Source organism: Gallus gallus, chromosome 4 (assembly GCF_016699485.2).
Source record: "Gallus gallus isolate bGalGal1 chromosome 4, bGalGal1.mat.broiler.GRCg7b, whole genome shotgun sequence".
NCBI lineage: Eukaryota > Metazoa > Chordata > Aves > Galliformes > Phasianidae > Gallus > Gallus gallus.
In genome coordinates this window covers 39,153,098-39,180,058 of record NC_052535.1, presented here as the reverse complement: position 1 = coordinate 39,180,058, position 26,961 = coordinate 39,153,098, and the positions used below count along the sequence as shown (strand labels likewise).

Below are 26,961 nucleotides of genomic sequence, written 5' to 3'. Positions count from 1 at the left end.
CCGACCTCGGGAGGGCCGGCCCCGCTCCGGGCAGAGCTCGGGCACCACGCCGGGCGGATGGAGGCCGAGGCCGGGCCCGCCGTGCCGGCAGGGGGCGCTCCGAGCCCGGTAATGGCGGCCGAGGCGGCGCGTGCCCGTTCCCGAGCCTGCGGCGTTCGCGCCCTCGGCGTCCCTGCCTGTTGGTAGAGAAACGGAAAAAACAAAGCAATAAAAGCAGCAAACGGGGAGCTGCCAGTTTCCCCTCGCCGTCTCTGGACCTCCTTTTCTCCTCTCCTCAAGCTGCAGAAGCGTTCCAAGCTAAACAAAAGCACTCTAACTGGTGTTATTTCTCATCAACGCTGATAGGTTTCTTCCCCCTGCACACAGGTGCCCTCCTGAAGGCCCAGCCGGCAAAGCTTCCCCAGCAGCCAGGACACCAGCGGGAGCCACGCAAAAGGCTTTTCAGCTGCACAGATTACATACAAAGCCTGAGAATTGAGGAGTGTGGTCAACCTGAATTCTGAAATGCTCGTATTTTTGAGTTCTCACATGAATTCAAGGAGCTATCGGTGCAACTTAAGGCAGTTGGAGTGGAGGAGTGGCCGCGTACCCCAAGCAGGCCCGAGGACGTGCAGCAGCGGCGTGTGGAAGGTATGAAAGCTCTCGCTGTTATTAATGCAGGTAAACTGACACAAAAAAACGGCGGGGGAAAAAAAATGCATCTGTTCAAAAGGTTAAATACTAAAACGTGTCTGGAAAAAAAGGACCGGGCATCCAAGCTGCAGGAGCTCACAAGATGTATTTAATGCCCCTCATTCGAATGCTGACAACTCTGCCATTTCTAAACAGCGTTATCATTCATCTTTCTGATGATTAATCAGCAAAAGCTTCAAACACTGCTTATCACACGTTGATGCGGCAATCAAACAAGAAAGGCAGGCTGTTAAGGTTGCTTCTTTTGTTCAGAAATCTTACAGTATTTACAAAAAAAAAAAAAAAAAAGACGCGTATTTTTATACCAGCATTGCTCACTTGATCACAATCAGTTGTCGTACAAAAACATCACCCAGAAATACACCCACCCCGGTGCACAGTGCACAGACAAATAGGCTAAGGACACTGAGTGAGAGTGCCAGCTGATTCAGAGGCACTGAACTTCAGAGGAAGACCCACTTCTCCAACACAACCGGCTGCAGCGCTCCTGAAGCTAACGAGCTCCTTGTAGGCCTGCCGTCCAATCTCTGTTACAGACCAAGTATACGTTGAGGCATATCAGAATATAGCCATATACTTTCAGGATGTTTTTTTTTTCTATAAGAGAATACCGGGTTATTTTTGTAGCAAAGCTGCAGACCGAAGGGTTCCGCATGCACTGTGTGTGTCCTCTTGGTTTTCCAGCAGAACTTTGCCATTTGGTTCTCTTGTGTATGCTGATAATTTTCTCGCTTTAAAAATGTGCTCCAGTGAATTCATTGAGCCTGCTTCATTAAAGAGCAACAGGGATCTCTGAACACTGGATGCTTGTTTTACAGCTACTGCAAATGCTTAGAAAGCACTAAATTGCCTTTTATACTCAACAGTCTAATAACAAAGACTGATTTTCTCCCCTTTTTTTCCCCAATTGATTTGATGGTTCACTTGAGCTTTAAAAAACACATTACATAAATCTTTATAGCTATTACAGAAGTCTTTTGTCAAGTTTAATTTGTTGTGCTTTTTTTTTTTTTTCATAGTGTAATCATTCACCCTTAAACTCACTGTACCAGAATGGTGCTTGACTCTGGATCCACGTGAATAACAAGCCTTAGAGGTTTATTTTGCACAAGGAGGGATCTAAATCCTTCCACAGGCAGTTTTTCATTGAAAGCTCTTGGTTCAGAGGTATTTCAGGGAAGCGCTGAGCCCCTCTGAGGGCGTTGCAGAAGACCACGGCCTCCCAAGGAGGAAAGGACACTTGGCAGGATCAGACCCTGGTGGCTCTGTTCTAGAGTGGCCAATTTCACAGCAGAAACTTAATGATGCGAAAAGACCACCTCTCTGCTGACCCATCATGGAATGTATACATCCCGTGTTTAACAGTGAGGGCCGTGACAAGTGGACGATGTAACAATTCGGTGGCTTTCATCTTCTGAGCTCACTGAGCTGTGCTGTTGGCTTTGCTGCTGGCCATGTGCTGAGCACTGCCCCAGGGAAGATCCATGGCTGCACTGGAGTGAAAGAGTAGGGGCAAACTGTTTTTTCAAGGGATTTACTGCACCTGTTGTGTTGATGTTTTCAGGATTATATCATCCGTTTGACTTGCCCTTCAGGTGCACTACCTCTGAGAGCAGCTCCGTGCTCTCCTGCTGTATGTAACTTGACGGTTACAACTTGCTTTGGGCTTGGTAATCCAAGATAGGAATGGGAGCTAGGATTAACGGAGGGAGAGATGGAAAGAGATGCATATGTGTAAACCTCTCTCCCTGCTGCAGAACACCACCTCTAAAGAAAAACGCCAGGGGAGTGTGCAGCCCACCACAGAGCTTTAATGGCAGGGAGCAGGAGCTGGTAGAAAAGCAGGTGTTGAAAACCTTCAGAAACGCAGTTGGGTTAAAGAAAAAAAAACCAACCAACAGAACAACTAAGCAGGTGGATATCATCTTCACCAAGGAAAACAGAGAGGCTGCTAAATGGCAGGCTTCCTCACTGTACTTTGTCCTGAGTGCTATGTGTCCAGGTGCCATTACAAGTTCTTCCTCTTTTAGATGTGGAAGATTTCCATCGCTCTTCTCCCTCTCCATCCTCTGCTCCATCTGCACTCCCTGATCCAATCCCTGCCCTGTGGGCATGCAGTGCCAAGGCTCGTTTTAAGGGAAAGTGAAGGAGGAAAGGCTAACAGAGGTAGGATGCTCTCACTGCTCTCATCCTGATCCACCTTTGTTGGCACTCAGATTGCTCAGCAAAGAGCATGGCTCTTTGGTCTGTTTAGGCTGGGCCTGGCTGGCATTGTGAGGAGAAGGTGGAGGTCTGCTGGGGTAAAGAACAAACCAGAAAGAGCACAGGTAAATGCACCGAGGTCTGTCTCTATGCCTGAGCTTCCCGCTACCAGCAGCCAGGGTCAGCCTCTCTGTTAAACTTGCTGGGTGAGATATGTCTGATGTCCAGGGCTCTCCATATGCGCCCACCAGAAAATGTTGCTGATAGCTGGCCCGAATCCTCCTCCTGTCACCAGTGCTGTAAATTCAGAGCAGCAACACTGGCTTTTCTGGCTGTGTTTAGAGCGGCACACGACTTGGCTCTGCATTATAACTGGTGTAAAAGCTGGTCGGGCCAGATTCACGCCTGGTGCAGCACAGCAGATGGATGAGGACAGCACGCTAGTAAGGAAGCTATTATTCAAATGAAGAATTTCGTGGAGGAGGGGGAGGAGGGGGTGAAAGGAAGAAGAAAAAGGAAAAAAAAAAAAAAAGAATCAAGTTGCTGGCAACACTGACTGACATTGTTTGGGGATCACAGCAGCCAGAAGAGCAAGAGCAGAGTCAGTGCCAGCACACAGCCGCTCCGTGTGCAGAGTGGCACGCGGACAGCCGTGTTCTTCAGCATGCACTCCACCCTGGACCAGGAGCCATTGTTTGGCTGTGGCTGCACTCCTGCCAGGCTGCACATGACGTTGTAAACATCCACGGATCTGATGGGAGGCGCACGGTAGTTGGATCTGAAATCTGCAGGAAGAGCAGCAGAGAGAGGCATCAGCGGGTGCAGCTGCGGGCTCCGCTGCTGAAATGCGGGGCAAGGGCTCTTCTGCCCTTCCTGGGGCTTAGCCAAGAGGCTGGGGTGCTAAATGTAATCTGTATTATGATTGCTACTGTTATATTTGATAATTACAACCTATATAGTTTACAGTATAACTTGACAAAAGCTTTTCTTGTGGGTGTTTTCATTCACTATCCATTTGCTCAGCAGAATGCCCAGCTGGAGTAGCCCCAGCCGTGTCCCTGGCAGGGATGGGGATGATGGCATGGTACCTGGCCCATATGCGAGGAAGATGCCCCTCATCTCCATCAGCTCGTTGTCGTAGCCATGCCAGCCGTTCTGCCAGGCCTCCCTCTTCCCTGTGCCGTTCTCCCAGAAGGGCAGCTTGTCCCTGCTCTGGGAAACAGCAGCAGAATTTGTTAGCAATACAAATACAGAATTATTGTTATTATGATGAATGTATTGTATGTAATATGTTGGTATGCAAATTTCCTTGTGTACAAATCTAATTGATTGTCTGCTTAACAAGCTCTCAGAATTGCCATGTGCACACTAGATATCTCTAGATATCTCTAGATAACCCACAGTCTGACCCTTCTTGTGGCCAGGGGGCTTGGGAGAAATGAGGCATTTTTAGGACAAAATCTGGTGAGCGGAGAGGCTGGTGGAAGAAAAAGTAGTGGAAGTAGAGCTGGAGGAAGCGTAGTAAGATCTCAAGATCTTACTTAATGGGAACAATCTTTTCACATCTGGCAAGAGCAGAACTGCAGATGAATTGGCAGAAGGAAGAGGAGTAAATCAACACAATTATAATGGCAAATTATGGAAAATGGGAAAGTCTATTTTAAGGACCCATCTTAACAATTTAACTTTGTCTAGCTTCAGCATAGCTGTCGTGCCCCTAGGCTTTTTTACGCTCACAGCAATATTTGATGTGTGCATTGCTGTCAGCGTTACTAAATGATGTAATACTTTGACTCAATGTCCAGCAAAAAAATGATCATGGAATCATAGAATCACCAAGGTTGGAAAAGACCTCCAAGATCATCCCGTCCAACCATCCACCTATCACCATTATTTCCCACTAAACTGTGTCCCTTAGTATAACATCTAAATGTTTCTTGAACAGCTCCAGTGACAGTGATTCCACCACCCCTCCTGGGCAGCCTGCTGCAGTGCCTGACCACTCTTTTGGAGAGGCTGTTTTTTCTAACTTCCAACCTGAATCTCCCCTCATACGTTCTTCTTACTGTATTCGTGTATGGCACCTTTTCGCATTGATATCTAACTATTTTGCTTCTGTACCTTACCTCTACTATGAACCATCCCTCCTCAGCCACAAGCGTTAGAGGAGACACAAATTTTCCTTTTTTATAGAAAAACCTCTCTGGAATATCCTGTATGTTGTAAACATTCATGTGTTCCACAGCTTTCAATTTTTGATATATCTGCAAAGAAAACAAATGTTAGCACAGCACATGGCTATAAGAGAGCATATGCACACCTACTGGTCCATAAAAAGACCTGATTTTTTTTGATGGCTGGTCCCCCCGTAATCATAAGGGCATTCAAACTGGAACTTTTCAAGCCCAGAGGTGGTGGCTATGCAAAATCTCCTCATAGGTTTTTTGTTTTCTGAAGACTTGGATCATAAACACATAGAAAACCAGGTCATGATGTGTACTTACCACGCATGCACTCACAAATGTATGCATGTGAGTACATAAACCTACAGATTAATGAAAACCAAACCATCAAAGGAAACCATAAGCTAAATGGTGAAGAGGAATGCTTGAAGACTCAATGTGGACTCGGTACAGATGAGGAAAAGGAATATTCTCTTTGGCCCAGTCTGCCCCTCGTTCCCTCTTTGTGCTGCAGTGAACAATTCCTATCAACACACTTGGTGTTTCTTACTCAACCACTCAATCCCTACCAAAGAGGTTGATAGTGCTTAGTTATCTGCTTCATAAGGACGTGTGAGATTTATCAGTTAATGCTTGCAGCTTTGAAGGTGCACAACGACATGCAAGTGGTCTATTAATATTAATCACACTGTCTGGAATAAAATCACAAAAGTGGTTAAAATCCCAATTATTCAGAAAAATATCTAAAGAGGTTCATACACCAGAGCGAAGATGTTTATTGGAGTCCCCAGATCTTCATGTCACTCTTCTGCTTAAATACAACTAATCTACAGGAAGAAATAGCTCAATTCAATGAGAATTAAAAGTTCTTTTAGTGAAATCTGCCCTGCATATGTGATGCATTTGTACACATACAGGATTTGCATTGTCTAAGTGGGGTGCTTCAGACATCCACCCAAGGCTGAAACTCCTCATCCTGTAAGTAGTTGGGAAGCTGGAACTCAGCCCGACCTTCCCACCATGGCTTGGACTAGAGAGTGTTCCTGTTGTCTCACCAGGACTTCTGGTGATTCAGAGTGGCATAACTCTTAACTGTAATACCTCTAGGTTATGATACAATCTAATTCCTGAGCACGGTTCTTTAAAGTGAATTAAAATCGTGGAATCTGGCACTTGGGAAACTGAAAATCAAATTACTTTTGTTTGAAGTGGCAACACTCCAGTCAGAAGTCCTAAAAGGAAATGAAGGAAGAAGAAAACAAAACCATGATGTGAAGCATTGTATTATACTCTCCGTGGGGATATTAGGCTATTTAATGAAAGAGAAGCGTGTGCTTAAAGAGCTTCATCAGATGAAACCCCGTATCTCTGTGAAGTTGCAACCTACACTTACCCTTGTTTGAAGGTCTTGCCTACAAAACTAGAGATTGCTGAGTTGGGGCAGAGGAGGACATTTATCTACGCTGTAATCCCCTGCAGGAACTTTGAGCAATAGACTTACACATGCCTCTAAGAAAACCATCAGTCCTGGTGCTAATTTAAAATGTTCACAATATCCCAGCTGTACAAATCCTGGAGAGCCTCTTTGGGTTCAAAAATTGGCATATGTTCTCTTCTACAAATTGCACGACTGACAACACACTGGAATTTGCTGAAATACATTATAGAAAGCAACATTTCTCACTTGGAGTGAGGATTCCCTGCTTGTACATCCATTTGTCTACATTCTGAGGGCAGCAATAACGACTTCTCAAGCTCTGGATTCTGGTTCAGCTATAACTCACAAATGTATTAGTTACAGACATTGCATTTGCATTCTTTTCAAGTGGCTTCCATATTTCTTTCTGCATTGTTTTAATTTGCCCCTCAACATCCTGTAGTTCTAGCCTTGAGCTTTTATGATGGATTTCACCCAACGTGCTTATTCATCAAAACTCTTCAAAGAGAATGTTGTAAAAATGAGCTCTTCTTTTTTGGTAATTCTAGCCTATGTGAGCTGATTCCTCCATCTCTAAGGGCGTTCAGTGGAATAAAAATGCCTGACCTCTTCCAGATCTTTTGCTAATCCCAGCTACTGAGTCAGTAAACTGATTAATATATCTATAAAATTCTGAAAAAAATCTTCTAGTTATTTATCAGAAGCAAACAGTGGTGGGCTTTGAAAACTCATGTCTGTGCCAAATAATAGTGGAATATTATGCTTTTAATTTGTCTGGTGTGAATTCCCTTTAGAAACCTTTGTTACAAGAGTGTAAAGTCACAGGATCAAAGTGGCCGTGGAGAAGAGCCACATCTCTGAGGATGGAATTTGGATGTTACATTCATACTAAAGAAACAAGTGTCATAAGAACCAAGAAAACATGAAATAAAATGAATCAGCACCAACAAGTTGCACGTACCTCCGTGTGCTTCTCCGGAACTGGCCAAAGGCTCACAACAGGACCTCGGTCCTTCATTTGTATTGTATCACTCATATTGATGTAGTTTTTCAGCTCAATCACTTTGTCTGTCCAAGAGATGTCCGTCATCCCGTGATCAGAGAAGAGGAGGACGTTGACATCATGCTGAAGGCCCTTGTTCTGTGAAGTGAGCATATGACAGCCATTATGGCCAGGCTTCATACTGTCTGTACTCACTGGTAAATTTTAAACCTCATTTGACCTCCTTTGATTTTAGTGGAAGTCCACCAGAAGTAGCACGGCCAAAAATATCCTGCAGTGAACTTGGCCATCACCAATATCAGTGGCTGTCCGCTCTTGCATGCTGCTCTGAGAGAGCCTAAGGGATTAGCACCAGAGAGAGATTTGCCAAAATACTCTCAGCCCCCCACCAAACAGCCAGATTCTCCATCCCAACCCCCAGAGATGGTTGGCCTAGTTAGTCTTAGATGGGATTTTATCTAGCTATTCATTGTCTATAGGTCAAAATGGCTGGGGAGAAGCAACTTTGTCATAGTACCACCTGTGGCAAAGGTCTTCCCCACTTCCTCTCCTAAACACAGTCACTTGGCGTTACAGCTTTCATGATTTAGTGAAAATGGAAAAATACATTCCTCTATCTTCAGAAGGACATAGAGAACTCTAATGTGTATTTAGCATTGTGAAAAGAGAGCAGAAATATTCATAGAGTTGACATTCACCCAAAAGCTTGCTATCTTCCTTTCCTCACCACAAAATAATTTGGATAGGTTTTGTTTTGTTTTGTTTTGTTTTTTAAGCAAAGCTTCATGTACAGAGTTCTGAGTGGTACCATAAAAACTGCCATAAAAGTTAATCGTCAGATTTCATAAACCTTACAAAATAGGCTGTTCTGATTCACTCGCCCACTATAAATTCCAGCCAGCAACATGAGTTATAGACAGCCACGCGTAGATTGGTTTATGGCCTCCTGGGGCTATTGGGGTAACAATCCACTGGGAGGATTATATCACCATCTAGAAAAATATGAATCGGGGGAATGGTGTCTTACCTTCCACATGGTATCAATAGCCTCTGCTTTGGAGGAAGTAAAAGTTTACTGCCAATACGTCCAATTAGCAGGCATTAAACAGGCTCTTTGCAGTGCCACTAAGAGCAGTTTTTAAAGCTTTTTCAAGGCTGTGTTATGATCAAAATTAACTACCAGCTTTGAAAAAGTTTCTCTAACAAATCCTGTTGGAATGGCAACTTTACATGCACTTTGGGAAGAGACACAAGTAGTTCTGGGGCTCTAAGATGACACACATGGTGAACAGCAAATGCTGGTACTGTCATTACTACAGAGCAGCTACTAAGGATCACAGCACAAAGAAAAGCAAAATGCATCCAGAACTCGGTTTTCCAACGCCACTGACCTTAATCTGTGTGATCATGTTGCTCATGGCTTTGTCCAGCTCCTTCAGAGCACTCTTCCGCTGCTCAGACCAGGGCCCATAGTGGTGGCCTTCCACATCGATACGCTCGTAGTACACAGCTGCCATTTCAGCGCTGCCATTGCTGGAAGTTGGAGGGAAGGGAGAGGATGATGCATGTGGGGGTGGTTTGAGAGCCTTCCTATCCTAATAAAGTTAACATAGTTCTCCTCACCAGCACCTAGAGCACTGGAGCCCTCTGCTATGTCTTCAAATCAGGAAGGCAGCTTGTCACTTAATGACAGAGAGCCTGAAAAAGTACTGATTTCTGTATCTTTCTAAAAGGATTGTGGGAACTACAAGTAAAATGCGCTTTAGTTATGGTTTGATTCTTCTGGCTTTCTCCTGTATGAGGTCTTCAAAACCATCTAAGTCAACTCAGGACATGCTCTTCCATGACCCTACAGAAACCTATGTGGTGTAATCTGGGGTGAGATTTTAGATGGGGTTTTTGTTCAAGAATCCAATCAGTGAACAGAGGAAAACCAGGGTGATCTCAGAGTTGCACAAGGTTGGTTGGTCACACATTTTTGCACTGAATGGCCCTCAACCCAATTAGTAGCACATACATCAGTGCTTAATTACATTTTCCTGACCACAGTACAGTTCACTGCAAAGCTTGCTGAGAGCAGTTGTGTGGATAAAATCACAAATTTATGTTCAAGAAGTTCAAGCACAGTCTTTTTCTACAGTACTTAATATGTGAGAGGGTGTGCCATCCATAATATATGCCCTGACCCAGATCAGGATCCCTACAAAAAGATTTTGTGTGATGATCTATCAGGTCTGAGTTCTCTTATTAAAGACATGCTGGTAGTCTGGGGTGATGAGTGAGACAGAAGACAAAAAATGGAACATGAGGGACTGAATGGATGAAATTAGGACCTATCATTTACATTTGGGAGTTTGCTGAAGGCCGCAGAAGAGCAGTCCTGCAGGCAGCTGAATGTCTCTGCCTTGGTGGGAATGTCTCTGCCAGTCATCCTACGTGGTTTTAAAACCATTCAAAAGAAGCAGCCCTCTCCACGCTCAATTTCATTTTAATTGTTACTTTCCATCTATCTTAGGCACAAATTAATTTCTAAAATGTAACCCTGTAACTTCTGTGCTGGATATGCCCTCAATTAACTTCTTTTAAACAGTTTTTTTTCTGCAGCAGTGCCTGTTATTTCACTGCTGAGACTGCTTTGGCTTCTCACTTGCAACTGAAAGACCATTTTGACGTAGACAAAAACTAAGAAAAATCTTGACTGAATAAAACAGTCTTTCTTAGACCACAGTGAGATTTCTCAATGAGGGCTCAGTGCTCTAGTGATACATGCTGAACCTTACATACAACTTCAGTGTGTGTTAGTCCTGTATTCTCCTATCATCAGTAAACTCCAAAAGAAATAGAAAAGGAAAACTTGCTAAGGAAAGCTGAACAGAATCTATAATTGTACCAAGAAGGGTTTTATTTTATTAACGCCCTTTACAGGCACCACACAACCTTCATGGAAACAGCTCTGAAGTTCTAGATGGGGAAGAGACATAAGGGAGGCGTTAGGGGGAGAGAAAGGAACCCAGACAGAAATTCTAGAGGGGATAATGCGCAAACAGAAACAGTTCAGAGACCAAACCACCCTCAGCTCCTGTAGGATCTGTAGGATTTGGACCCTTTGGGAAGCTGACTGCAGACAACACGATAAAATGGATTTGCCCTCTTCCTGAAATGGCCAGTTCTCACAAGCTGCCCTGCCCACACCTGCATGTCCCTGCTCTTCTCATTGCCAGCTGCAGCAGACAGCCTTGTGACTCCAGGTGAAATAGCTATTGAAACATTTTCAATGGATTTTCACTGTTCTGAGACAGCTTCCTTCTAAGCCTTCTGCTGTAAATGGCATTAATTTGCGAGCATATGTGCAGCAGAACCCAGCTGCTCTCCCATCATTCTGGAGCCTTTCTGTCAAAGACAAGTAACCCTCAGCATCTGCATACTGGGCTTTTCAGATTAAGTTGGATAAATGGTGGAACCAGCAAGGTTTTAAATGAGGAAGCTGATTTAGAGCAAAGGTAAGGCTTAGGCATGTAGTCTCAACACATGTAATTTTACAAGCTACAAGGAATTCTTCCTTGTTAACCTTTGGATAAGAGATGGTGCAACTGGAAAGCTGGGTGTGGAACATGCTGTTTTCCTAAGAGCCAGATGAGAGATGTGTTATCATAGGATTCATATTTACACAGAATCACTGCCTAATCCAAAAGAATTGTGCCTAAGATGTTTTAAAATGCAGAAGGAGCCAAAACATTGGTCTTGTAAACAAAAGACTAAGAGCTGAATGTCTTAGGAGTGCTCTCTAAATCCTTGCATTTCAAAGTCTGCTACTGCAGGTCAGAGGAGAGATTCTCACAGCCTGATACTGAAGTTGTTTGGAACAATAAGTCAGGTTGTCTCCTCTGTGTTGCAGCCTACTCACAATAAACAGAACGTGTGTTTCCCTCTGACCTTAATGTAACTCTCTGTTCCTGTACACGGCCATGTTTCTATGCCAGTGTTATAATCCACTCTTGAACCTCATCTTCCTATGTGGGAGCTAATCCTGAAAATTGCCCTAGTAGAACTCGTAGTAAACCCAAATATTCACTTTTAGGAAAGGAAAGAACCCTCTGCAGAATTTTAATGACGTACCGCAGAGCCTCGAGAGCATCGCTGATAGCGTCCGCAAAGTTTTGGTCTGTTGGGACACTGAAGTATTCGCGGCAGTAACTTGGCCTGACTCCAAGGATTTCAACCTCACAACCTACGAATGAAAAATGTGGTAGGTTCTGCAGTTTCACCTTCATTACAGACCCCACAGACTGTTATTCACAGTAAATTCCCCGTGACATTACTTACCTTACACCTTCCATGCTGGAAACTTCGCGGTTGGGAGTGGAAAAGGGGAGAGAGGGTTGTTGGATGAGTGCTTGCAGCAAATGGAACATTGGATCCTTCTATGTTCCTCTTTAAAAGGAAGTCATGACCTTCCCAGGACACAAAACTCTGGTGTCCTCATGGCCCATCATTTCTACCTAAATCACTCTGTTGTTTCCAGCTTAACTACTCTGGCCACACATCCTCATTTCCAGACTTCCAACATAGCAGATTTAGATAATGTTCCCTCGAAGGTTGGCAAATATTTTCCACTTAGACACACTGCATCTTACCTCATAATATCCTCTATAAACTGTATTTTATTATGTGATTCTGGCACTCCGCTATTAAATCTGTTTCCCAGGAGATCTTGTTGAAACAGTATAAACCAATTAACTCTCTTGGAAACTTGCAGCCTTCCCTGCAAAATACAGTCCAGAAATTTGTGGCAACAAATCCTACAGGAGAACACGGCCCAGAACACACAAAAACTTGTTTCTGTGGTTTTCTGCCCTTTTGCTCTCTGGTTCCTGTGCTGATGAATAACATTAATATTTAAAAGAACGGTGCTTTCAGAAACACTGGATTCATGTGAAATATGTTTAGAGAACCCCAGAGTGCTCCCGTCAGAGCTGTGTATTTACTGGTAGGTTACTGGGGTGCAAGAGTAAAAAATAGATCTTTTGGAAAATGTACTCTGTATACAGCAATACCGTCAGGTCAAAAAGGCAACTCTAAGCGGTACACTGAATCTGCCTACATTTAGGTCACTTTGCCTTCCCTTCGGGATGAAAGAGAGAGGCTTAAGAACTGTCAGAAGCTGATATATTGGCTGGGAGGAATTAAGGTTGCATAGGAGGTGTAAGTCTCGAGAGGACACTAGGGCAAATTGCAGAGCTCTTCTCCAAGACATTTCACAGTGGTTTGATCACTGGGACATTCAGCAAAGAGAAATTGTCTGTGTCATGCACCTCAGCCTGCAGAAGCTCATATTGCTGAGATGCAGTACTGGGATATGGGGAAAATAAAGCATCTTGCAAAATAGGTTGACCAAGAGACCTGGCATTGCAGTGCGAGTTGCAACAGGCAATTGGAAGGGATGTAGTATTGCAACAGATGAAATACCACACCTTTTGTCTTTGTTCAGTTTAGGCTGTCCATACTATGTCTCTCCTATTTAGGCAACAACTTGCTGAAAACAGGCCTTTGGTGACTGGACAGCCTACTTCTGGTAATCTGATGCTTTTGAATACTACCAAAACAGCCAGCAAGTTTGAAGGGACATCCAATTTACATGCTAAAATGTTGAGAGACCCATTTCTAAAGGATCTCACTCTAGTCCAGTTTCTTCTGCTGCAGCAGTCATTCCAGTCTTCTACATCTTCAGTTCTGGCTAGGCACATACCTATCAGCAGGCCCATGTAATTAATATGGTTGCACGCCTCATACAACATCTACCTGGATGGGATTACAGCCCAAAAAGAAATTCTTACAAGCAGAGGTGTAAGATGTAGTTGCTCAAATGCATTCTTCTGCACCTCATATGCTAGAGATGATGCAGTAATTCTCTTTGGTTTTGCTAGCATTTCAGGACTGAACTGGAACTTCACAGCCAGTTTCTTCTCTGGCACTTGAATCTTGGAAAAGGCTGGATCCAAAGCCGTTCTTCTGGTAAGGACATGTTTGGAAACACAAGGCCAGTCATTGCTAACTTGAGAGCTGATGCCTAGAATTTTAGATTAGATGGATGGTTGCTCATAACCAATGACTCATAGGTTAACTTTTCCTCTTCAGATACTGACATTAGATTATAATTTTCTCAGATATTGCTCTCCAGAATTACTCACATAATAATTTTAACTGACAGCATCAACTTCTTGGGTACCTGGACTATTTTAGCTGCTCTGATACCTTTGCTATTTCTAGATTGTCAAGGGATGAACGTGACATATGAGCCTACAGAAGCGGCAAAAATTAGAGAGAAGTTTTGGCCACTCCAGTGGTAAATGAGAAAGAAGAAGTGGCCAAAAAGCATGCAGTTCATTGATAGTGTTCTGTTTTGTTTGTTCATTTAGGGGTTTGTGGTTTGATTTGTTGTGGCATTTTTTGCCTCTGTAATAAACAGAACTGGATTTGTGATGTTCAGGCTTGTTAAAATTCCAAAGTACTGGCTCTGAAGATCTTCTACTAATTACGTTGTATCTTGGTAGAGGACAGGACAGATGGTAAATTTTTTTCATTTAAATATAATGGGAAAGGGTATTTGAAAGCATTTGGAGCCAGACAAAGGGAATGTTAAGCTTTTCTTGGTTCGAGTACAAATAGATGAGCTGCATGTGCTGAGATTTAACATTAAATACCTTTCTGCATAGTTTTGTAGGAAATTAAACCTTTGTTTTAAAACTTTAACTTCTGGAGCGGGAATAAGGAATTCCTCTGCAGTGATGTATGCACTCTATCTGACATGGAGACTTGAGCCTTTGCCAATTATAAATTGTGTTTCTAAACATTGATTTAACAGTTGGACACTTCGTGTCATAACAAAAAGTTTTGACAACTTTCCAGACTAGCTCCCTGGTCTGGAAAATGTTGTGTTCAAATGACAAAAGGTTGGATTTGGAGTTTATTTTTCCCTTTCTCTCATTTCAGCATTTAGAAAAGATGTCACCGCACTTCAGCTGAAGCACACATTGCTGAAAAATGAACCTCAATACGGCATTGGCTATTGTGTTTTTCTGAGCCATCGAACATTCAGAGGATACACAACTTTTTCCCCAGCAATGTCTTGAAGGGCAGATGATGCCTGATAAACACACGATGCTCATCTATGAAGCGAGACTGTTGCTGCCATTAATAAAAATAAAAACCGTCCCCACAAGCCAAATGCTTACCATGGGAGCTTTTGGCACAAGCAGTGCTGGGACACCCAGCACAGTGGTGTTACTGATCCTGTGCTTCTAGGGCTAGGATGGCCTGAATGAATTCTGCCCACTTGGCTGTCAGATGTGGATGTGATAGATGAGTGTTCACGCTCAACAACCAATTGCTTGGTGTCCCCTTGTTTTGGGTTTTAGACTTTCTTTGTCTAAGCATTGAATGTGCACACCAGTGGAAGAGAGGGAAAGATATGAAGCAGCAGATTTTGGATTCCAAATTTGCAAAGCTTGAAACTGGCACTGATGAGGAAATGATAGTGAAGTAAGTATGCACTGGGAATTAGCTCTCTGGCATTCACAATACATTGCCATTACATTTGATCACTGTTGTTTGGGTCATTGTCTTCAATGACTGCTGGCTAGAGGGAAAATAGCATCTTGCAGAACAAAGTACAATGAATTTGGCACTATACTGCTGTTCCTACTAACAAAGGGCTCTGAACAGCAAATGACATGCAGCCAGGCTTTTCATTCTGATGAAGGAGTTTGAGAACAGGTTTCAGGATTGCCAAAAAAATGGATCAATTTCTGTTTGTGACATCATTTTCAGTTGATATAAACAGACGACCTGCTAATTTTCAAATGGAATGTATAGACTTGCAGTCAGATATTCAACTCAAAAATCTGGTCATGTCTCTTCACCAGACTTTCCTAAGCCCTCTCTTACTGGAGAGAAATATCCCTCACTTCACAACCACACCTTACTCTTGTCATTGCCCCTGGCAGTACGCACGTTTGTGAACGACTGTCAAGCATGAAGTACAGGAGGAGTAAAACTACATCAAAAATGTCTGACAAGCACTTTGAGAGCTCACTAAGGATTGCGGCCACTGCCATCAAACCTGCCCAATGCATTAGTTTCACAGCTACAAGGTCATATATCCTACCAGTTTTATGGCTTTGTTCCTCTCTATTTTTAATTTTTAAAGAAAAATACTAAAATTGAAATGTTTTGTTACTTAAAATTAATGATAATTTATGTTTTATGAGGGTTGCTCTGAAAGTAATGCCTGCTGTTTTATTACATTGGCCTATGATGTCAGAGGTGGATGTTGGTGGTATGGCAGTAGAGGTTGAACCTTCCCACCAATACTCTGTTACATGTTGTTGCCACGTGACAGATGGCAGCAGATGGGCACTCTGACAAAATGGTGTCTGACATGGAAGTGCATACAAAGCAAAGGGGTGTCATTGAATTCCCCCATGTGAAAAAAAAAAAAGCCACTCACTAACATTCATTGATGCTTTCTTGGTGTTTTTGGAGACCAAACAGTGTGTGTGAGTACAGTGAGGCAGTGAGTGGTGCATTTCAGCAGTGGCAATAGTGATAGTAGTTCACCTCCACTGGTGCAGATTGCTGTGAGCACAGCAAACAGGCTCTTGTTCATCACTGATAAAAATGCACAACTGATGGTGGTGGCTATACTGCAAAAGAGTGTTTCGTAGCCAAGAATTTGTTTTATCAAATAGTGTTACTGTGCTCTTTGTACTGGTTGTAGTTTCCATGGAAATAAATAGGAGGTATTTCTTTCAGAGCTAGTGTTTGTGCAGCCCAGGACAATTTGTCTTTGCTCAGTGTGGCCCAGGCAAGCCAAAAGGTTGGATACTCATGTTCTATCTATGCTGCAACTCCAATCCTTTGAGATCAGACTGCAATATTGCCACGTTTCAAGCTTTTCTCTCTGGCTGGCTTTTCAGTGTTCTTCACCTTGGTTTGCTCTTCCTTCCCATCCCTAGAACTGTGGCAGTTTTTCTGGAGAGAGTACACTTGGATGGTGGAGATGGGCTGGCTGGGGGCCCCTAGTGATTTTGGTGGTCCAGTACCCAACAAAGCAGGATGGAAAGGCCAAGTCCCTCCAAATGAATGGCTCACACTTGGGGAAACTGATCTCAGAAAAGACAGTGGTGAAGACAACGATGGTGCTTACTCCTGCTCACCAAAAAATGCTTTGCTTTCCACAGGGTATTATGAAGGCAGCAAAATCCAAGTTGATAGCTTTCAGCTCTCAGCTACTAAGTTTCAGGTTAAAAACAAATAAACACTGGGAGAGGATGGTTACTGTTTAGCTTTGATCAGTCATATGGCCTATGGCATTGCTCTGTGAACCATTCAACACAGGAGGGATACATGTGGACAGAAGGGAGGAGCAGCTGGGGAAGGAGATGCTCTGCAAGCCAACAGTGGCGCTAAAGGTAATCTTTGATGGAATATTACTCCCAGAGAAGCCTTAGTCATTTTCTTTCTTAAGCCAAGGCAATCTGCCTATGGCTTAGAAAAGAGAATTCATTTCCATAAATGATTAGTAAAGTATTTATAATTCTTGTCTGTATTTCAGAACGGTAGTGTATGAAAAAGCCACGCTACGGAGTACGGAGTGCTTAAAGATACATCAATAACTGGTATTAATTTTTGGCATACTAACCTGGCCAGTAGTACATGAAAACATTCTTTTTTTCTTTCGTCATTGTGACCCACAAAGGCTCCGATCCATTCCACCAGAGAGGTAGGAGGCTTTCTTTATTCACACCAATATCAAACGATACGTTCGTCTTTGGGTCCCACATGTAGTTTCCAATCATCTGATGAACCTCACAGTGGCGACCTATGGGGAGGGAGAATAAGAAGAGCACCGTCAGACCCCCATTCTCCAGCAGAAGGATGCCACCAGCAACATATCCCTGTTACCACCTGCTCACTCAGCAAGTCAGCTGAAAAGATGCCTCTGGAAGCATGAAAGGTGCAGAAAGAGCATGCAGTTAGCTCATCTGGAGTCCAGCAACTTTTAGGGACCTGCGGCCAGAAGAAGGAACTCTCCCAGCCCAAACAACTCAATGTAGCAGCAGCCACAGAGGTGCCTTGTGTTGGGCTGAGGTCTGGCTTCTCTGCATACAACATCTGCCAGGTCTGAGGCTATTTTAAGACATCCACCCACACGCAGCCCCAGTACGGCGGTCTGTAAACAGGAAAGGATAAAAGTGCGATCTGAAAACATAGAAGGAATTTTGGGAAACTCACACTTGTCCTCTGCTTCATCTAGTGCATGCACTGCTCAGTGCTGGTACTTAGAAAAGCAGGGCAACAGCTCTCAGAATATGGGAAAAATAATAAAGAACAAGACCACCATCCTTCAAGTGGCCTAAAAGCTCCATGATGGTAAGGAGTAAGGGAATCTGGCTGGGAATATAGCTGGTACAAGCGGCCCTCTCCATCCTCGCTCCATGCTGTCCTGCTAAACCAGGTACTCACTTCCCTGAGGCTCTTTTTGTCACCAGAACCACCCAAGAGGCCCACTACTCCTGGCATACACCTTAGCTGCAAGCCACGGACCCACGGGAGATCAGGCCAGAAGGTCCAGATGTGCAACCAGGGTGAGGCCCTTCCAGCCTATTTGTTGGAAGGGTCCACTCTCCTCTTTGAAATAATCTGCGGTCCGCACTGGTTTTCCTCACACAAGTCAGAAATAGGCTAAAACCTTTATATACTACTATTAATTTTCATTTTTATTTGCTGGTTTTATTGTTTTTAAAAGCATGAACATGCTTTGTTCTTGGACAGCAATCGTTGCATTAGACATTTTCAAGCCCTCTCACTGCACATTGGGTGTACTTGGGCAACTTTGTACTACAAGACACCAGTATGTATTGGCTGAAAGATGTCTTCTCATCACTGTCAGAAGAGAAGATACAGCACATTAAGAGTTAATCTGGAAGTGAGTTAATAAAAATGGAAAACAAAATGTTACAGATTAAATTGTACTGGAAGATAATGATTTCCTCATCTTAAAAAGCAACAGCTAATGTATCTGTGAGACACCACCATCATTACCTGGTGACTCATGACATTTCAAGGATCCAGATTACAGACATCGATTACCATGAGAACAAGTGTGGTGAGCAGAACTGAAATGACCTCAGTATGCTCATTTTAAAAAGGCAGAGGACTCTGTATACTTAGCGTACATGTGACCTTGAAATGGATCTTGAAAATCTCCTTCCTATTATACACCGCATTAAAACAAACAGGCTTCTCCTTCCTATTATAGACCATATTAAAACAAACAGGCTTAATTTAGGACTGCAGGGGAAGTAATCTGTTCTCCTCAGGCTGCCAAGAACTTTCTTTGCTGTAAGTCTGAAAAAAACTAGTAGGAAGCCTCTGTAGTGCCTCAAAAACACTAACTTCCTACTTAAGAGGACAGCCTCATCTCTTCAGCTTCTTGAAGTCCACATACTCCCAGCCATATATCAACCTGCTAAACTGCAGAGCCAGCAATGGGTGCCAGTCTCAGAAACCTGCAGGTTGGGCTGAAACTGGGAGGCCACGCATCTGTTTGATGCACAATACAGCTTTCATACAAAAACAATGAGCTCCAGATGCTACTGATGTCAGCTCCCTGTAGGATTTGAGGTCTACTGTCAGTTGGCTCACCTCTTTAAGGAACAGAACAGAGACTGTTCTTTGCAGCGTTGTTGCGAAGTTTCATTATGTGTGTGCAGTAATACAGAGGACAGTATCCTCCTGAACACCACATTACATGGGTCCATTCTTCTATATGCTCCAACTCTTTTTACACTAAAAAGACACCTACAAGACTATAAGGCACACGTTTTCGGTGTTTTAAGAGAAATGAGATTCAGTTGTTGTTTTGGAAACATCTGCAGCGTGCGCCTGACTCCAAAGCACTTCTATATGCGGCTAGTTGTGCTCTTGGAGAACCTCTACAGCAACAAATAATTGCAGTATGCACACAATATAAAGCATAGGAAGATCTGAACTAACTGTGTCTTATTTTAAGGGATTACATAAATATTTTTCAAGTCTACAGACTCACAGGGCCAGGAGAACATACATCGCTGCCCAGAGCCGTTCCCCTCTGCTTGCCTGGAGCCGGTGTCCCGTGTCTTCCTTGGAAGACACCAGTAACCAACTAATCAATCTCTTCCATGCATTGCAATACTTGTCAGAAAACACCATTCAAAAAGTATGCCTGCTCTCTAATTTGATTTTTGTTCTGTGTTGATCTTCAGCCACATCACTTTCTTGCTTTGCTCACTAGGTTAAAAAGCCCTGCCCTAGATAGGATTTCTCCCCTAAAGACGCTTGGACATGGATTTAAGGTCATTTCTCAAATTTCTTTTGAGCCACAAGTGCTGCCCAAGTTCTTTTACGTCCTTTGCTGTAATTTATTCCCCCCAGCCTGAGAAAATGACCTCTGGTGATCCTCTTTTTAACAACTGTCAAAATAGAAACGTGTTGTTACACGGTCACCATAGCATGCTGAATTTATTATTGCTTCCATTTACTGCTACTTTCCTCTGTAATCAAATATTAGCTTTAGAGTTTCAAAAGAAGAAATAGGGCGAAACCCAAACGCAGTGGACAGATATTGTGAGTTCAAGTCACTGCGGTTGCAGTAAAAGAACAGCCCTCCTTCAATTAACAGAGAAAAAGAAAGAACATATATTCCTAGGAACCATAACTGCTGTATCCTTCTGGAAGACAGCCAGGAACTGAGTTCCTTCTTGCAAACCCTGTGCACAAGTCCTGTAAGTTTCTACAGTAGAGTAGAAGAGACCTCCCAGTGTGTGGAATTGAATGATGACTCATACCATTGGTTGCTGCCTAACCCTGCAATCATGCTAGTCCAGAGATGAGCGATTAGTCCGCGAGAAGTCAGTGGGAGCCCATAGCCTGATGAAATGGCCCTACCACCTGCAAGTGCCCAGGCAAAAACAGTTCCTGCAGGATGCGAGCAGACAATTTACGCTCCCAGAAGAGCTGGCTGGCAATGCCTTTCCATTTTTTTTTTATGGCCGTGATCCAAAGCTGAAACACTAGCCTATGTCAAGCGAGAACTTGCCATACAAGCAAGTTCACACCAAAAGACACAGAAAAATCTGCTATGTGCAGCATTTATTTATTTATTTTCTGAAGGGGAGTCATTGATCTGCAACTCCTGTGCTTTAGCAGCCACAGCTCAAAGCGGTCTGCAATGTGTAGAGCTGCTGGGTGCACCATTAGAGAGGGAACAAGCTTCTGGCCGCCTTCTTTTCATCACTTTTCTTACTTTTAATTCTAGGCAGGGAGCTACCTTGATACGTGAACGTCCACTTACTGGTAACAGCTGGTAGCAGGTGTACTAGCTATGGGCTGCTCAGCCCTCGTCACGTTCGTTCCATCTTCCTGTCTTTTTTTTTTTCTCCTGTTTGGACAAGGAAGTTGAGATCGTTTTGTTTCTCTGGTACGGATAACCAGCCTCTCTCTTGTACTCCCAGCCCTGAAATTTTTACGTTTCAAACAATGTAAGTACTGTTTATCCCCTCTCTGGTGTTTCATCTGGAGCTCAGGTTCTGTTTAACAGATAGCAGAAACAGGACATCTACTGAAACCATCACCAGCAAAAATGATAGCCATGTTGGTTTGAGCACTGCAGTACTGACTGCTACACCAGTGTATGTAGCTCTGCAGTTTTAAAGCAAGAGAAAGAGCAGGTCCCAAAGTGAAACACACAGTTTCTCAGCTCCCAGAGATGCCTGTGGTGGGGTAGTGGCTGTGTTCACATTTTGCTGCTGTCGGCCACATTCCCTGCTGACAGAGCTCAAAGGGCACACTCCCAATGGTGACAGTTAATAATTAAGCATGGCAATTCCTATCCTCCATCTGTGCTGCACAGCCACGACTTGTGCTGCCTGGAGAAGGCACCAGACAGGGCTCCCTGCAGGTACCTTGTGGATGGTGGGCCTGCAGAGCCATGCTATAAACCAGGAGGCCACCACAGGATAAATGTGCACATGTGAGGGTGAACATGCTGCATGGCACACCAGCAGCACCGTGTACAGCAGGATTGGCTGTACTGGGAGGAAAATGGGAGTAGACTGAGCTATGGCAGCGGTGGGACAGCTCTGTAAAGACCACAGACCTCAACCTGGGGTTCAGAAGACCTGATATGCCCTCTGTTCCACCTCTTCCTCTATCTCATATGATCCACGGGGCCTTGCAGCCTCCTTGCCAAGAACAGACCTCTCAGAAGAGAGGCATGGTTGCCACTTGCCCACTGCTCTCTGCACTCTCATTTCTACCATCAGGATCTCCCTCCACTACCCTGCCTATAGAGGCCAAGAGACCTACGGCCACTCATGGCCACCAGAAAGGCCTGCATTTGTAGTTGGGATCTCAGAAAATGAATTCTACCCCAGTCCCCAGCTCAGGCACGGTGCTGACTTTTACCCTGGCTGGGGCTCAGTACACAGAGGCCTTGCAGATGGTGCAGGCCTGGCCTCAGCCATGCCAGAGGGACTGCAGGGCTGGGGTGCCACAGCAGGACCCACTGCCTGTGGCTGCCTCCAAAACTTTGCAACGTAAGCAGCTTTTCTCCTGAGAAGGGGCATGCATGGCTCCCCAAATAACTCCCACTGTGAATGGAGACCTCAGATTTTCCATTTACTTTGGCAGGAAACCTCCCAGCAGAACCATGCCAAGACAGAGAAAGAGAAGCACTAAACACTTTCCATAGGATAAAATCCTGAGGTGGCTTGTAATCTTAACAACTCCTTTCTTTGCAAAGCAAAACAGCATATGGTGTGCCTACGTGAGCCTTTTGGGTGGGCAGATCTAGGTTCCTTCTTCCCTCTGTTGCCAAACCCACCTCTGGTCCCACAGAGCTCCCTCCAAAACAGCATCAATGACATTTTTTGCCTATTTCACCACTTAAGTGATGCTTTCCATCACTAACACAACCTTGCTTCTCCCTGGTGAGCCCCTTACGTATACTTGGATTTAAGGCCATGCAAGCACAAGAACTGTCTTCCAGCTTAGTGATGCCAGATTTATAGAGTCAAAGATTCCAGTTTCCACAATTTCACGGTGCCATTAATTTTGTAGAAAGGGCTCAGGTATCTATAGAGCTTTTGTCACTTCTATAAAATTTGCCTGGAGAACTTCTTGCTCTAAGGTATCATTTTTTTTTCTATAGTATTTTTATTCACAGCTTTGCTCACTGATTCAAAGGCTATTTGCCCACAGCAAGGATGTTTCTGTTGCCAGAGTGCCTTCCTGCCTGTGCTCATTTCTCACCTGCAATCACAGAACTCTGCGATAGGAGAAAAAAAGAATAAAGAAAAAACCCATCAAGCTGCAATATCAGATATGGAGAATGGTAAGTGAGGACGTCAGGTAAGATCCAGACTAGCAGCAGAAGAGTTAGGGGAAGAACTGATTTATTATGAGGAGGGTTAACGTGGAATGCTATTGTCTTTGAATGACTCAAATTTGCGGATTAGCAGTAAAGATGTTCTTCTGTTTACTCTCTCTATATAACGAGCAGTCCCACCTCTGGCAGGGCTCTACAGCTTATTGCACTTATTAGCCAGAAACTCTGGCTGTAGCCCGGTTACATTTCAGCCTGATGGTTGTCATCCTACCCCATCATTCCCTGAATGCATCAGTTTTAACAACCCATAATCCTCCCAGCTTCACCATAGGTTTTCAATTAGCTTTCCCAGCATTGCCATGCAGCGCAGCTTGATCACGGCAAGTCATCCATGCTTCTCAACATTTAACCAGTTCTTTCACCAAGACTTTTTGTAACTCATTACCTAAGCTGTGGGCTCTTTCTCCCGCCGCAGCTAGTAAGTACTGCCAGCAAAACAGGGTGTGTTTTCACATTGCTTGTAAGTGCTTTTTAGATCCACGCCTCTTGGTCATCACTTCTGGTCATCACCTTTTGCTAAAGCTCAGCTAACTCTCCCTTGGTAGGCTGACGGTTGGGCTTTTCCTGAAGGTCTTTTCCAACCTAAATGCTTCTCTGGTTTGAACCACCCCCTCCAGATTCACAAAGCTCCACACAGAGACTTACCGAAGGGCAAAGTGCAGAAAGGAGAGACTTTGTTCATGAGAATGAAGGGAGAAAGAGGGAAATGCATCTGAGCTGCAGTATCCTCATGCCTAGGCTCACAGTGAGCCCAGACTGGGGCTGTGAGTGTGCCTGAGTGGATGTGGTTCCTCACAGGCTTGTGAATGCACAGGGAAAGAAGGGACAGAGTGCTCACAGTGAGAGGTGGGACATAAGGAGCAAATTGGAGTGGGAACGTGCAGATGTTTCTCAAGATGATTTACTGAATATAAAAGCCTACGGACAAGGAAAACGCTCTTAGAAATGCTAAGATACAGCAATTTGAAGGTTGGAAATGAATTTCTTAACTCGTGATACAGCAGCTCAGAACAAGACATACAGAATAGACTGTCCTTGTAGTCCCCGATTTCCCAGAACAAACTCGTAACATTTAAGTCCTGCATGTGCCAATTTCTAAGGGAAGAAAAGTCAGTTACAGGCACCCCCACAGTGCAGGTGCACAAACTGCGGTGTCTGATGTGAGATCAGATTGAACATGCCTGGACTGAGCATAAAGCTTCACCCCCACCAGCACTACGTCTGCCCTCTGCCTCAGCACCTCCGAAACCCGATAAAAAGGACCTGTGGGTATGGGTGGATGGCGTCAACAGGGGCACGGCCAGCACGTCATGGAGGTGATCCTGCCCCTCTGCTCTGTGTTGTGAGACCTCACCTGGATTAATGTGCCCAGATGGGGGTGTCCTCCCACAGGAGAGTTGCAGACCTTTTGGAGAGCATCCAGAGGAGGGCCACAGAAATGACCCAAGGGATGAAACATCTTCCCTACGGGGACAGTCTGAGAGAGCTGGGGCTGTGCAGCCCAGAGAATAGAAGGCTCTGGGGAGATCTGAGAGTGACCTTTTGGTATCTAAAGGGGGAAGAAGGGGGAAAGAAGGAAGGGAACAGACTCTTTAGCAGTGTCTGCTGTGACAGGACAAGGGGAAATGGTTTCATGCTAAAAGAGAGTAGATTTAGATCGGACATAAAGAAGTGTTTTACCCTAAGGGCAGTGAAGCACTGGCACAGGTTGGCCAGAGAGGAGATGGATGCCCCATCCCTGGAGACAGCCAAGGTCAGGCTGGGGGGGCTCTGAGCACCTGATGGAGCTGTAAGTGTCCCTCTTCCCTGCAGGGGAGTGGGACCGCATGGCCTTTAGGGATCCCTTCCAACTCAAACAACTGTGTGATTCTATGAAACATACACCTACACTCTGAGTGCTCAGGAACAGTCTCAGATCTTCCTCTGGGCTTGTTTGTTACCTAAATCCAGTCCTCATTTCTTGCTGACCTGTTTAACAGTGCTGTGGCTCATGCACCACAAATGTTAACCGCTGTTTGCAGGTCATTTGTATTTGCATGGAGAGCCCTGTCACAAAGGTCAGGAGACTTCAGGAAGTCTGTGAGACAGAGCTCTATCTCACGGCTTCACGCTAGAAGCTGGTACACTGGAACGTGACCAGTCTGGTAGGCGTGCTTCATTGCCTAACACAGAAGCCTTCTGTGAGTACTAAACCCATCAAAGGGCTGACGATGGACATGACTCCGCACACATACACTTCACAGGTATGATGACAAGGTGTGGTAAGGAGAGAAAGCAGCTGCTCCCCGCTCCCCTTAGCGACTTCATCCAAAGGCTTTTCACAAATAGAAAGCGTTAAGCATACGCCTAAAGGAAATGGTCCACAGTGGAGCGGCAGTCTTAAGTTGACAGTTTCCTACTTCTTCTCTTTTTAATTCGCAGTTGAAGTGAGCACTGACAGGCACTCCTCTCTCAAGGTGGGGAGGAGGGAGTTAAGCGGTTTCAAAACAAGCTGGGCACCACTGATGTCAGGTCCTGCCTTACAATGGCATCTCTTTGCCCTCCCAGCAAGCAGACTGCTGGGCTGTGCATTGTTCCGCAGGCAGCAGAAGATGCCACCAACCCAGGAGGGAGCGGACTTTCTCACTGTCCCCAGATAGCTGAAAGGCCCTGTTTGTCAAATAACCGCAGGGAAAGGATCCAATCTGAAACTCCAGAAAAACTTTTCTGGCTCTTTATGTGCTTGGATTTTGCCTGCAGGGTGCCTTTATCCGATAGGGGCGGCTCAGCTGCACTCTGCATCCGCCTAGCGCCTCTGCATTGCCCTGTTTAGGTTAAAAGGAAACGGCTTTGGGAGCATTATGTCTCTTCTCCCACTTTCTTGAGTGCTCAGAAGAAAGGAGCCGGGAGGGGAGCAGCAGTGATGCTCCCCAATGGCTTTCTGTTTGGCTGCTGGAAGGACTGAGAGCAAAGTCAGGGCAGGAACCAGCGACAGCAAAAAGCCAAGTCTACGAGGAAGTACAACGCTGAACTTGCTGAAGCAGACCTGCCGGCTGACAACAAGCCTCCTCGTAGTCCCCCCCTCAGTACACATGCCCTCTTACTGACTGAAAGCTGTCCGAGCAGCCCCGTGCTCACTGCCGTCCGCTCATTTCTGCGTTCAGAGCGCAGCAGGGGAGGCGGGGAGCCCCGCACCGCAGTAAAACCTGCTCCGGGCGGCGTTCCCGGCTCAGGACAGCTCTGGTTATCCTCTCACCGACAGCACAGCACTGAGCTGCCGTACCTTTAGGCTCCCAGCTAACTGCTCGACGGGGGCACTCGCAAATCCTGCATACGGAAAGGTGGGCGAGACGCCCTCCGCCTCCGCGAGGAGCATCGCGGCAGCGAATCACTCACCCGTCATCAGCGTGTAGTAGTTGGGGTAGGAGAGGCTGGGGAAGTCGGGGGTCATGTAGTCCACCTTCACCCCCATGCCGATGATGTCCCGAAAGCCCGGCAGGCTCTCCAGCTCCGCGTCGTCGATGTAGTCGAAGCGGAAACCGTCGAGGAGGAAGAGCAGCAGCTTGCGGTGGGCAGAGGCGAAGGAGAGGAGGGTGAGGAAGACGAGGATCGTGCTGCACCCCATGGCGAGCCGAGGGACGAGGGCTGTGCGGCGGGGCCGGACCTGGCACCGCTCTCTTCCACCCGCTTTAAAGCTACAGCCGCGCTGCGGCGCCGCGCGTTAATTGCGAGCGGATGATGGGCTGCAGGGCCGCTGTGTGGGCGGGGGGACGGCGTGCGGGACGCCGCCAGGAACAGTCCTCGGCGTGCTGCGGGACCGAGCAGCTCCTCGTGCTTTAATAGGAGAAGGCAGCCTTCAGCGCTGAGTGCGCAGCGTTTTGCTGCCTGTCGGTACCGCCGTAAGGGGTAAGAGCTGGGCGGTGCCAAGTTTCACGTTAATGAGGAGTTGTTCGCACCTTGCTCGCAATTCCCTGCA

At 45.2% G+C, this 26,961-nt stretch overlaps 1 protein-coding gene across 1 annotated transcript; it reads right to left on the bottom strand.

Annotated features, from left to right (window-relative positions):
• Window positions 1–759: 759 nt before the first annotated feature.
• On the bottom strand, window positions 760–26,893 carry ENPP6 (ectonucleotide pyrophosphatase/phosphodiesterase 6). The gene is made up of 8 exons (XM_420512.8): window positions 26,382–26,893; window positions 17,220–17,399; window positions 11,636–11,747; window positions 8,911–9,052; window positions 7,478–7,657; window positions 5,022–5,159; window positions 3,984–4,107; window positions 760–3,680 (listed from the first exon to the last, which is right to left on the bottom strand). Exons 1-8 carry the CDS (start codon window positions 26,608–26,610, stop codon window positions 3,469–3,471), a joined length of 1,317 nt encoding a protein of 438 aa, XP_420512.1. The 5' UTR covers window positions 26,611–26,893; the 3' UTR covers window positions 760–3,468.
• Between the last annotated feature and the right edge of the window lie 68 nt (window positions 26,894–26,961).